This window comes from Zalophus californianus, chromosome 12 (assembly GCF_009762305.2).
Source record: "Zalophus californianus isolate mZalCal1 chromosome 12, mZalCal1.pri.v2, whole genome shotgun sequence".
NCBI lineage: Eukaryota > Metazoa > Chordata > Mammalia > Carnivora > Otariidae > Zalophus > Zalophus californianus.
Genome location: NC_045606.1, coordinates 104,424,499 through 104,437,844, shown reverse-complemented (window position 1 = coordinate 104,437,844; position 13,346 = coordinate 104,424,499). Strand labels below are relative to the sequence as shown.

The window sequence follows — 13,346 nt, the reverse complement described above, 5'->3', positions numbered from 1 at the left end:
AAAGAAACATACTGTCAGCTGAGACCTTTGCAGACCATGGAACGTGGGTGAAGACGAGCGGTCGCTCTGACCTTCCTGCGGGTCCACTAATTAGAGACCATGCCCAGGCCGATGGCTACAGCAGAGGGGGCACATCTGCGGGCCTGGGGACAACCCCCCACTCCTCGGGGGAAACACCACCCGGTCCTTCTGCGGGGTGGTCGCAGTGCTGTCTGTCCACGTGGCTATAAGACGAGGGACTGACCACATCCGAGTGGCGAGATCAAAGAAAAGCTACAGAACAAAAGCAGGAACTGCGAAATATTTTATTAACACATCTTCCAAATTACAGTACAGTTCGAGACACGTCTTGGTATGGAATCACACAAACGATACACACACAATACATTTTTTCCAACCATGTCCCTACTGTTCTTCACATATATTCCTGATAAAGTGGTCACAGTCATTAGCGCACAGTGAAAACTGGGGTAAAGCAAGGCAACGTCATCTCCCACAACGGTAAGTGTAGTGTTTGGCAGAAAACATGAAGGAGACCAACCCAGAGGAAAGCAATTCAGTCATCTGGTGGTTTCTGAACTCTCACTGCACTCCCAATAAACACAGCGTCAGACTCCACCTCGGAGCCGGCACAGACCAGCTCGGCAGCGCGTGCGCACTACGGTTAGGAAGGATCAGAGCGAGAGCAGTAACAAAGGGTCAAACAGGCCGCCACTTCAGCGGAAAACTAGGCGCGCCTCAACTAACACTGAACTCATGCACAAGAGGTCCTGCAAAAGTAGAGGGTGAAAACAAGGGGGTGATTAATCACACGCTACCCGCAAGCGGCACGACGCTGGCGGCCGGGGGCGCCACACACTCCTACAAGTCAAACTGCAAAATAACAGAATTCAGACGTTATTCTCTCCAACGGAGACCTGGGGGAACAAAGCGTGAGTAAAAAAACCTGTCAAAGCAAAGGATAAGATGCAATCGATTTTAAACACAGTGCAAAAATATTCACAACATTCTCGTACCCACCCCGCCAAGAGGAATTCTAAATGTTAAGACTGGACAGAGGAGCAAGAGAGAATGTAGCACCGTCAGCAAATGGAGAAGTCCGTCACCAAAAGCAGGTGGGGAGGAGGAGGAGAAGGGCATCCAGAGACGAGGGAGTCAAAGAAAGTGATTTTCCAGAAAGGGAAAGGAGCCCTCAGTGGTGGCTGGTAGACGGGTTTAGGGAAGGAAAGTGCAAGAGAACAGGAAGGAGGGGGCATGCGGGCCCCCAGAGGATGGAGGCGCCCAACATGGAGAAGCAGCTGGGAATGGAAAGATTTCAGGCTTCGCTGTTGTTGAACCTGGAAACTAAAGTGTGGAATTAAAGACGAAGACGGAGACTGAAAATCCTCACAGAGGAAAAGCGATTCTGGATCCCATGCCTGTGAAAAGCAAAGATGGATTATCAACATAAAGTCTCACTTGCCCTTCAGTTCAGAGTATAAATGTGTTGTGTGTTGCTGATTCGAACACCTACGTTAGACAGTCTAAGGTAACACTGCAGCGCATAAAACTGAAACAGTCCTTCAAAAGTCAGCTTCCACTACGTGTGCCCTTACGAAGAAAACTAATTTTAAAGGAAAATCATGCTAAAAGAATGTCAGGGTCTACTTTCTAGAGTATATTACTAAATACAGAATATATTAAAATAGTACATCTGTCCACTCTGTGCAATGTATTAAAAATTTAAAACTACAGTTTCTTTTTAAAGGGCCTGTATTTTTCTACATATGCTTTAAAATTAGCAAAATAAAACAGAGCAAAACACCAACATGATCTTTTTACATTTTAGTTGGTTAGAAATAAAAGGGAAAAGCAACTTCTCACTAAAGAAAGATACCTGCTCTACCTGCCCATCTTAATGAAAAGATTTCCTACCACACCACGGCACAGAAAAGAGAGAGTTAAGAGTTTTAAAAACATCCTCTAGAAAAGGCAGGTTACAACGTGTAAAACCAATGATCCTTCCCAACCATACGCTACCAGAAGAAGGTATACCTGGGATCCAATATGAATCAGTGAGTTTTGCTTTGGTTCTAGGACACAAAACCATGGGCGCTTTAAATGATGACAATTAAATAGGTTGCAAAAAAACCTTACACAAAATCCTTAGGATTTACTAGTGATTCAAGGCCAAATGCCTTTGGAGAGTTCATATTTACGAATGTCCAAAATAACACTTCATTCACAAGTTTTAAAAATAGTTGAAAAGGTTAATCGAAATGCTCACGAAACACAGTAAAATATCTAAACTTTCCCCTACATGATCTAAGCTCCTGTGGCTTCCTTCACGGGGCGGGGGGGGGGAAACAAGTGGCTCCTGGCCCCGTCTCTATCACCCGCCCCCCCTCCTGCCGTTCAGGAAATTCCCTTTCAGAATAATGTCACTCAAAAACTTGTAAAGAACCAAGGGCTACCTCTCAGAAGCGCCCCCAACTCCAAATAAATAAATAAATAAAAAAGGCGGGTGGGGGGAGTGGGACTCTATCTGACTAAAGGAAGTAAAATTAGGTCTACCAGTGAATATGTGAGAACAGTCCTCCAAGCAGGAAGGGAGGAAAACTTCAAAATGACCCCGAGAAGGGCAGTGTGCCAGTCAGGGAGCCCAAAGCCGTCTGCTGAGGGCAGCACAGGCGGACGGGGGATGCACGTCCTGTGGGCGGGCCGCGGGGGCTCTCTGGGGAACCGCGAGGGACAAGGGGGGCTCGAGGGCGCACTAGACGCTGGGCACGCAGGCCTCTACCAAAACCCAACTGTCCGCAACAGGGTCCCTGTCAGTCCAGTGGTCTACCAACATGGTGAGCTTACCTTCAATTAAATAACAAAAGAATTAATTAAAAAAAAAACAACAACAAAATAAACAGAACAAAACAGAAAACCACAAGCCAAAAAAAAAAAAAAAAAAAAAAAGAAAAGAAAAAGAAAAAGAACGGAAATGATAGGTTCTCAAAACCAACCCTCTGAGCAAGGCCCTGCCTCCGTGCGTCTCTACTTGATGGGAGCCAGTCCAGCCTCCTCCTGAGGAAGAAGAGCTCAAGGCCCAGGCAGGGAAGGGTGGCTCTCGCTGACGGGGGGACACCCTCCCGTCCCCCGGCGACAGCCGTCTGCGAGCCCACTCTCCCGTCTCCCAACATGACTGGCTGACTCCTCTTAAAAGAGTCTGTGTGTCCCAAGTTCATTATCATACTTATTACAACTCCTCATTCTGCCAAGGTCCCCTCCCCACCCTTTCCATGGCGCCTCACTCCGTTCACCCTAGACAGCTCTCCCAATCTCCTTCCACGGGCAACAAAGTCTTCTGTTTGCAAACTGAGGAAAATGCTCTTTGAAAAAAGACCCCCGGGTGCAGGATCTAAGCTGTCACAATTTAGAAATGCTACAGAACCAAGCGCCAACAATTGTTTATCCAGGACCATTACAAATCAAAAGAACGACCCAATGAAAAGTAGTTCTTATGAAGCCCCCCCAACCCCTCCAGGCCCCCTGGGGTGAGGGTACAGGCACCTACTTATGATGCTGCCTGCCCAGAAACGGGGGGGGGAACCCCTCAACATTGCTTTTGGGAAAAAAACAGGACTTCTCCTTTAGAAAAGTATCAGTAGAAGGACTTAACAAAGTGGCCGGACCAATGGTAATGCAAGGTTATGCTCAGATAAGCAGCTACGTGATCTTATATTACAGCACAAAATCAAAACAAGACAATGCAAAAAGAAAAAGTAACTTGGCTCCACATAATCACCTATTATGTTTACCTTATGCGATATATTGGTATTTACTGACTTTAAGCTTCTTGAATTTGGGAACAAATAATACACAGGTCGGATAAATGTATTGACTTACTACCATCTTTATAAAAATCGAATATACACACAAACACATCAACAGTTATGGAACTGTATCCATGTAACTCTGATAAGACAACACAAAAGAACTAACAAAGAGCTAAGATTGTTGCTGAATTGAAAGCATTTCCAATAACATTTTAATTTTAAAAGGTCCATATTTACATAGTATGTTAAATGCTTCTGCATCTCATTTTAAATGCATGATAAATAAAGAACAAAGATAATGGTTGCAACAGATCTTCCAAGAGGGTTCAACTGATGGTGGTCTGATTTCCCTGCGGAAAGCGCACCGACCATGGCAATAACGTTCCTTTCTAATTCTGCTTCTTTCCTTTTCCACAGTCCCCTTCAAGGAAACTAAGCCTTTGCTCCCCGGCCGGGGCAGGGGCACCGCCGGGGGCCATGCCCGATGGCTGGGCGTGCGGAGGCGGCGGCGCTGAGCCTTCTAACCCCCTGGCCCAAGGCTTTCAAGAACATAACAAGAGAAAGCTTCCGTGTGCGCAGACAGTTAGGGACACACACGTCCTGGACACCCGTGTCCTACTAGACAATGCCAGAAGCAGACCTGAAAGTAGCCACAGGTCTGTCTTCAACAGCGGTGCCCACGTAGGACTGATTAGTTTATCGGCACTAACTAGAAAAGTGTGTGTTTCTGTGCCTACCTTCCAGACACAACGTGCAGCTTTTTGGTGTCAAGGCCACAGCACACTCAGACTATCCCATTTTAGGCATCAGTTGGTCCTCGGTGATAAAGGAAGTCCATCAACTGAAAGCCTGCCCACTGCCCCGCACGGGGAAGTGGTCTGAGCTCTCACAAGGAGAGCTTCCAGGCTGCCAAGCTCTTCACTTCAATGCAGCTCTTGGCAGACTGAACCAGATAAACTACGCTTTTAAATCCATGAGCACATCCGTATCTACTTGTGACAAGAGCGGGCAGGACAGCCCGTGTCAGCTGGCTGCGGGCAGGCACGCGGCCCTGACTGTGGACCCTCCACTGGAGCGGCAAGGTGGGCCTGGCGCGTGACACCACCTTTCGCAGCTTCGTCGGGGCCTTCGGGAACCAGCGAGGCTGGGCACCTCGGCTGGAGGCTGTTCTAGTGCATCCTAGGAGTGCCTACTTGTTCCTGGCACCAAAATCTTCTGAAAAGCAGCCATCAACAACCACCTTCATCCTCCGGGTTCTTACCACAGGATCAACGCTGCAGCAAGCCTCACAGGGTCTGAACACTCCCCTCCCGTTCAGGTAACTTCAATTGAAAAAACACTAGAAAATGTCACCTTTGGGAACAAGACGACACAGGTTCCCGGGGCCTGTGTCCCAGCCCCCCAGAAGGCTGAGAGGCGGGGGACGCCTGGCCGTGGGGGCTTTGGGGTCTACAGTGGGTCTGCACTGGGCTAACTGGAGGCATTAGGTGGCAGCGGGCTACTATTTCCTCTAATTCTACTAATAAACCTGACAGGAAATCTTACGTATAAAATACAGCTAAAAAGTCAGAGTATGCCCTAGTATCTAGTACTTGCTCAAATAACTCAGGTCCACATTAGAATAAATCCACAACAGTGAAATCTCCTTCATGAGCAGAAATACTTAATAAGGCACTTTTTTAAACATTTGCCCAGAATAAATTTTACTAAAGGTTGCTTTATGGGGAACAAGTGTCTCACCTAAAGAAACCTACCCAGAACTCCTCAACCGGGTTCACTGGTGCTACGAACACATGTCAATTCCATGTGGGGCTTGGCGGTCCCTCATGCCACACTCCACAAGGGGGGACCTGCTCCTAGTCTGCGGAAGGACGGTGCAGCCCTGCTCAAAAAGCCTTCCAAAACAAGGAGTTAATCAAAGCAATGATAACCAGGTTCCAAAAGAATGGCACATGTCGCCGAGCCAGGGACACAAATAAGCCCCTTTGGGCTGCATTTAAAAAGAGGGGGGAAAAAACCCCACACAGGGTCTGTTCAAGCTCCGGGCCATCCCTCCACCTCGCATGGTAGATATGTGGTGTCGCCCGCCTGGCAGGGGACTCCAGAAGGGCTGCGAGATGGCAGCACTACGGGCACCTTCTTTAGGCCCAGGGAGGCAGGGTGGGCCTGCCAGGACTGTTGCCTGATTTGGGAAGGGTGTAAAGGGGTGGGGAGTCCCGTCTGGAGCTGGGAACACACAGTCGGTGCTTTTGGAGTATTCACAAGAAGCAGAATCTGCCACACAATTGGCACCGCTCCCAACCACCCTCATGCCCTGCTTTCCAGGGTATGCAACTGTCAATCATAATCACCCACATTTTCATCTACGTTTTTCCAAGAGCCTTTTGAGGGCTTTCTGAGAAGACAGCGCAAGTTACGCTTGGCTGGGAAAACACTTGTCTAGCCTGCACTGAAGATAAGTGCAACCATTATCAAGTATTCTTTGCTGTGAAAAACTACTTAGAATTTGTGACGTTAATGTTCCTTCCTGAATCTAAGTCACTGTGATCGATCACACAGTACGATCACAAAGAACGATGTCTACATGCATTGTGAGCACTTTGAAAACAAAAGCAAACGAAAAATGTAGTTCTCTGTGGTGACAACAGAACGTGAAGCAGTCTAACAGCAAACCCCAGTCTGCCGTGTCCCCAAGTCCAGCTCTGCTGGAATCAACACTGAGCCGTGTGGCGCTCCAGACAACAGTTACGCAAGACTGCGGACGGAGAGGCCTACGCTTGCGGGGATTCTGTGCTGCAGCTCTCCCTCGAAGAAATCCCACAGCGCGTGCAGTGCCAGGTCAGCGTCTCCTGCCAGAAATCACTCAACAATCAGGGCCACATTTATGTGGGACAAATCTATCATGTGCCTGTGGAAATGCAAACAAACAGTCAACATCAACTGAACTCCACACATCAGCAGTCAACTTAGCAAGGTACAAGGAAACTAAAGTGGTGGGTCCGGATTAATGAAATTATATAAAAATGCAGACGGACAGAGATCAATACAGAAACAGGGGCTGACGACCCACATTACAGAAGGCTGCACCGTGTGCGCTCTTTTGTACAGCAGCAGGTAGGCACACGCACGTGGGCCAGACCACAGCTGCTTTGGCGGAGGGGCTCTCCCACCCACTCCCACAGCACCCTAACCATGGAATACACCGGCTACCTGTGGAATTTCTGTTGAAATGCTAACGCGTGAGCTGGTTCCTTGAACTTAGCTATGGCTTTCCGTTGCTGGGGAAGCATCTGTAAACTCTAGAGGAAGAAAACAGAGAAATGTTTTAACATCATGTTGTACGTGCTTAAAAAAACCCAAAACACCCAACGTATTTATACATTAGCTTTAACACAAAATTCAAGTCCAGGCTGACACTTGATCACTGAGGAAAATTCTATCTCCCTAGCAATTTTTCTCATCCAGAGAATCTATCCCAAAATGGTCATTCCCATGAATGGCATGTATATCCTCCCGGCCTGGTGTTTGTCCGGCCATGTGAGCCACTCAATCTTCTCCCTCAACCTTCTTTTTGTGAGGCCCGGTGGCAAACACTCTTGGAGAGTCACCTCCTGTCCGCATGCCTTCCTGCCAGGCAATTCTCTGCAGGGCCCTCACTCAACTTTTTAAAAGAGCAATACTCATCGCGCAGGAGGGAACTGCTGTTTAGTAACGGGACCCCACAATTACCACTGGGGTAAAATGAGGCTTTTCTACATCTAGCTAGGTCACAACAAGGCACAGCTTTGCCAGTGGCGGCTGTCAGCACCATCTGGTCACATTTTGTACTGAAAAGATGATTACTAAGTGACATTGCAAATTAAATCTTCAGGAGCTAAAGCAGCCATTCCAGAGGCCACTACTCTCCACAGCAAAAACCAAGTTAGTTTGTGAAGAAGACAGGCAGAAAGAAATGATCCATCAAGTGAAGAGAATCTTACTCGTCTGAAAAGCAAGCACTGGACAGAGGTATCTCATGCCTGGTCCTCACACCTGCCCTGAGGAGGACGCATGGCTCTGAGTTTTCCCTGACGCCTTGCGGTTTAGGATCGGAGGAGCAGGTCAAAGGTGGAGACCTGTGTGATCTCTCAGCCATTCCCACTCTCGAGAGCCTGATGTTTCCCAAGTATCCCGGTGACGGAGCCAGCTCAGCACATGTACCTAGGGCACCATGCAAGCTCTAGCCTCTGCAAAGGGCAGGGCACACGGCAGCTGAGGCAGGACCCTTGCTCACCCCAGGACACACTGCCCCAGGGAGAGCACAGGACTCGATGCCTCAGTGTCTGGGCTTCTGTCTAGTGAAGTAGGGCAGCCAGAAAAAAAACCCTGATGGTAACACATGATCTTTAGAAGTGTTGACCTATGAGACTATTTAATTTTAAAGCATGTGTCAAAGATCTACAGTGGAAACACATGGCTAAAAATACCAAGTACTCTTCATTTCTGTAACCACAGAACGTCTATCAGTTAACACAACTAGGAGAGCTCTAAAAAAGTAGCCACCTTCCCCAAACTCACCTTTTGGTGTTTCACAGAGAAATAAACCGTTTCAAGTCTGCCAACTACACGGCGCTAAGCTGTGCACACAGACCCCTGGAGGACGAGCAGTCAGCCCAGGGGCTGGGGACACCTCCCCAACCTGACCATGAACCAGGAGCGTGGACATGCAGGCGGGGGGGGGGGGGGGGGGGGGGGGGGGCTTGGGCAGCTCTGAGCTGGGTCTACCTGCCCACTGTGCTGAAGCAAGCTCAGCAGAACACTAGATTCCTCCTCTTCTTTGGGATATAAAAACCGGAAGAATTTTCTTGACGATTTCACTTATTAACAGCACACCTAAAGCGCCATAAGGTGGTCTTTAATGATGTCATCGACCCCTCCTCCTGGGCTACACCCTCAGCAACACGTCTTCCCTGGCTTCGGACGCACACCTCAAGTACTGGACAGAGGCCCGCTTTCTCTTCCAAGCCGCCTGCCACACCTTGCTGCTCATGCCCAGTCTGTGCCTCAGCCCTGAATGAGTTCTGGTTGTTGCAGCTGCGGAGCTCAGTCATCAGGCAGGGCAGGGGGACTATGGGTGAAGAACTGTGCCTCGGGTCACGGCAGAGCCAGCTGCAAATCCCACCTTGTCCCGGAGCACCCGCACAGGGCCCGCGGCTAGGCCTTTCTTTCTGGTCCTGTGTGCCTTTGGCCTGCTCTCCTTCTCCTCTGGCCACAGTGCTGCAGGCGTCGAGGGCCAAGGGCAGCGCCCCCACGGTGACTGCCACCAGTGCTGGGACAGACCTCACGCACGCATCAGAAGACTTACCTAAACTCACCTCTAAACCTTGAAGAACTGTATTAGGAACAGACAGGAAAAACTAATTTCTTACTGGCATGCAGGGGGAAAGCTAACACACCAACTTTCATCCTGACTTCTCATTTTCAGAGATGAGACCACTTCGCTTCCTGAGAGTAACTGTGCTTCTCTAAGGAGCAAAATGCACGATGAAACTTCGGTTGGCGGCTGCAGCTGCCTGCCAGCCCCACGGGGCCGGCCCGCTCCACCTGACATGCAACAAGGTGAGCAGTGACAGGCTCTCCAGCCTGCGGCTGGATTCCAGAAGATGTCCATGTCGCTCAGAACCCCGGCTTCTTTCCCCAATTAGGAAAGTTCCTTGTCTTTCTAGGAAGTGCCTGTGTGTGTGTGCATACGCTCAGATAAATGTCATGGAAACACTAACAGGGTTCTGCGGCCCTGAAAATCTGTTTAGACTCCTTCCCCTCCGGGGACGCCTGGCTGACTTAGTCAGTTACACGTCTGCCTTTAGCTCAGGTTACAATCTTGGGGTCCTGGGATCAAGCTCCCCCCCAACTCCTGCTCTCTCTCAAATAAATAAAATCTTAGAAAAATAAATAAAGCTTCTTCCCCTAGCACCTTCAGTGATTACTTTAAGCCAAGAATTGGATCAGTTGCTTTAAACACAAATGAAATTGCTTGAGAGCACCCCCACTGCAGCCCTGATCCAGATGCCCACGGCCAGCCAAGAGCCACGGAGAGCACAGAAGCACCCCCTTGTGGCCAGTGCCGCCGACCCATTCTCCTCCCTGCCCAGCAGGCCCGTGTCCCCATGCGGCAGCACACAGCACCGACAGCACCAAGTGTGCCCTGCACGGCGGGCAGCCCACAGGCTCCCACGCTCACACAATCAGCCCCGGCTCCCACGCCTCCCGACGCACACCTGCCGCTGCAACAGGCATGGTCCAACTCCTTCTGCTCCGGTGCGCAGCCGGCGTCGTTCCGCAGGTCCCGGGGCTTCGGCTCGCCCACCCGTGGCTCTGCCCCCTGCCTCTCCCCTCGCTGCTCCAGCCTCCTTCCGCTGCACACACCTACCCTTCAGAACCCGTGCGAGCTCTCCCAAGAGCTCTCGTGCTGTCACACCGGCTCCTGAAAATCCATTCTTCTTCTGGGCTCCTGACAGTGTTTTCAGGACTTTTTTTCTTTTCCCCAGTGCAGCTTCAGATCCTGTGTCCACACCTCTATTTTCTTTACACCTTGTGGCGTGGGTCTGTCGTCCGTCTACGCTGACGATACCTAGTGCTTTCTTTCCCAGATGTCCTCAACTACAAACGACTGAACTGCTTTCACTCGAGATTCAAACCTTTTCCACTTCACCGACCAGACCTCCTTGGTGGGTCAGAACGAGATGCATCTTCAGAGCAGGTCAGACTCCCCCGACGTGAGCCTACCTTGAAGAAGTGCCCAGAGGGGCACCACCTCGCTGGGCGGGCTGAGATGCGCTCCAGAATGAGACAGACGGGAACCATGGCGTCAGGAGGCAGCGGGCAGACTCAGTGGGTCCCAGAGGGCTGTTCAGGAGCATGCACCGTCTGGGCCGGCAGCCCTGCCCTCCGAGAGCACACACGGATGCTGGGCGCGCCTGCACCTGCAGCTTGTCTTGTCCTGTCTCCTCGCTGCCCCTCAAGGGCGACGTGGAGGCCGCCGTCTCTTCCATCCCCCGAGGTTTGCAGGGCGTGACAAGGGAGCTACGAAGGAGCGGGTAAGTTCTCGTGTCGGTGACGAGAGTCCGGCAGGGGGAGAAGCGCTCTGTCCGAGAATTATACACCAAGAAAACTGGCAAAATTGGGACTTGCCCCGAAGCCTCGTCTCAGAGCTGGACGCCGGCTGCGTCAACAACAAGCTGCCCGGGGCCCCCTCTACTCTCATCCCAGCTCAGGAACGACCCGCAGGACTGCCGGGAGAGGTGGGTGGCAGAGAGAACACGCAGCTGCCCCGCTACGTGGGGCGGTGATCACAACGGGCGACCAGCCACAGAGGCCCGTTACGTGATTTCAAACATTCTGCTTTTGTGAGGAAACTTTTTTATTTTTACACCATGACGTTTCATTGATTTATAGGGTAACAAATTTTTCTTCTTGGCACCATTTTAGGCATAACCTAGCAAAAGGGGAAATAAAAACAAGCAACAAAGCCACAAGTGTTGTAACTAGCTTACTTCCTGACCCAAGGAGCTCCGTTGGCTTCCGCGTTTCGGGACGGAGCAGTAGGTCAGGGTCACCCCTGCGGGAAGCCGGGCAGGTCACCAGGGAGCAGCTGCCTCCCGCTGGGTCTGGGGACTGAGCCACAGCCTTCTCGCAGACTCAAGACTCGCACCATGGCTGCTACTGAGCGCCGCGCGGCCCTCTCCCCTGCAACTCTTCACGCCGTGGCTACCTTCTGCTTGTAACATGTCTACAAGATCTTTCTGTCTTTCCTTACTCTGTGAAGAGTGAGTCCATACAGGATTTTAACATGGACTTTCTAGAGAGGTCTCTGAGTACCGTCTAAGGGGACAGCGCACTAATTTGAGAGAAACGTGACCAGCTTGTTACAGTCCACTGTCACCCTGAGAAAGCCTCTCAGATTTCACAGTTCAAGAAGCAGAGCTCACATGCCCTCGCTGTAATTTCACAAAGGCCCAAAGCAACAGGGGACCTTCCTGCTCTAGACACCAAGTGGCCGCAAGGTGGCGCCAGAGTCCAGCACACACACGCTCCACACACACATTCCTCCCGTCAGGACCGCCGAAGGTCTGGGTTACCAAGCGCCATCCCTTCTCCAAGTCTATTTATACTTAAACCGTAAGTGAGTCTTGTTAAAATGTGTACTTAATCAATATCATTCTCTAGCTATCTAACACTGGCAGGGACGTGTTACGTTGTTTTATTTTTTTTTTTTAATTAAGAAAGTTGACATTCTGTGAATGCAGTGTTTAAAAATTTATAAACTCCCCCTCAAAACAATCCTATGGGACTAAGACGGGCAAGATGTGAGCACTCTGCTCTGTTTCCCCCCGGGTGGAAAAACAGGCCCTCATCTAAGTGCTAAATTCATCATTCCACCATTCCACAGAAACGCACAGGGGTTTCTCCAGGGGCAGATGGAAGCTCACCTTCCACCCCATCTTAAGGGTAACTGATGGAACCTAGAAAATTCATTCTCCTCCTCCTATAAGGCATTAAATAATCCAACAGTTTTTGTTTGGCTTTAGGTTCCCTCAAACTTTATTTATAACATACTGATCTCTAATGCTTTTCAGAACAGAAAAAGAGAGGCCCCAAATGCAAAATTCAAGTTTTAAGATGGGTAAGACCAAGGTTAGGTGGCTTAGCAATGGCTCCAAGCAGCCAATGACCCTGCACCACTATTCAGATATGGACTCTGAAAACCCCATCCCGGTTGAGAACGCTCAGGAGAATTACCAAGACTATGTGTGAGGAAGCAAAGCCATGACCACTAGCAGATCACGTGTGGAGAGCGGCCATGCTGTCACCCCCCCAGCACACATGGCAACAGAGACACGGGGCCAAGAGACTGCCCGCGAGCCCTCACAGAGAACACCAGTCCTCAGAACTCCCGGAGTAGGCTCTGGTCTGCTAGTCCGGACTCACTGTGACTGAAGCCCAGATTCTCCACCCCCCACGTGTGGCAGTCTCAGGCCAGGATGAGCACGTGTTAACGCACCTACAATACTCCAGTGTTGCTCTGCTCCTGCAAGTCCGTCCCCATAGCGGTGACCTGTGTGAAGGGGCTGCCGGCCCCGCGTAACCGACACCAGTCCCTGCCGCACCACTGCACGATCGACTACACTGAACACAGAAGCCCAAGTGTTAACCTTCTGTTATGACACACAAATAGAAACTAACCCTCACCATCTCCCTAGGAATCCAGAAATGAAGAACACAGTGGGTTTGGGAAAGGCTTTCATCCACTCCTCACTCACATTTAGAGACTCTCAACAGTAGACCGATTTCAAACATGTTAAAAATTATTTGTCTCAACTCTAGTCTGAAGATGTTTCCCCATTCACTCATGCAGCAAGAGGCTAGAAAATTCCCTGAAAGGAAAGCACACAGAAATCTGATATTCACACTCCATGTCTCGCCCAGGTGGGATCTGACCCAGAGAGATGCGAGGCTCAAGGAAAACCAGGTTAACCCACTTCTCTGCCAGTTGACCCACAG

At 50.2% G+C, this 13,346-nt stretch overlaps 1 protein-coding gene across 12 annotated transcripts in view; it reads right to left on the bottom strand.

The window, feature by feature from the left end:
* Positions 1-289: 289 nt before the first annotated feature.
* RBM33 (RNA binding motif protein 33) overlaps positions 290-13,346 on the bottom strand; it is a 127,500-nt gene continuing 114,443 nt past the window's right edge. For all 12 annotated transcript variants that reach the window (XM_027573023.2, XM_027573024.2, XM_027573021.2 and 9 more), the window contains 2 exons: positions 7,017-7,105; positions 290-6,714 (listed from right to left, as the gene is read on the bottom strand). In XM_027573023.2, coding sequence (XP_027428824.1) covers positions 6,666-6,714; positions 7,017-7,105 — 138 coding nt within the window. In that variant the 3' untranslated portion in view covers positions 290-6,665. The remainder of the gene's footprint in view (positions 6,715-7,016; positions 7,106-13,346) is intronic.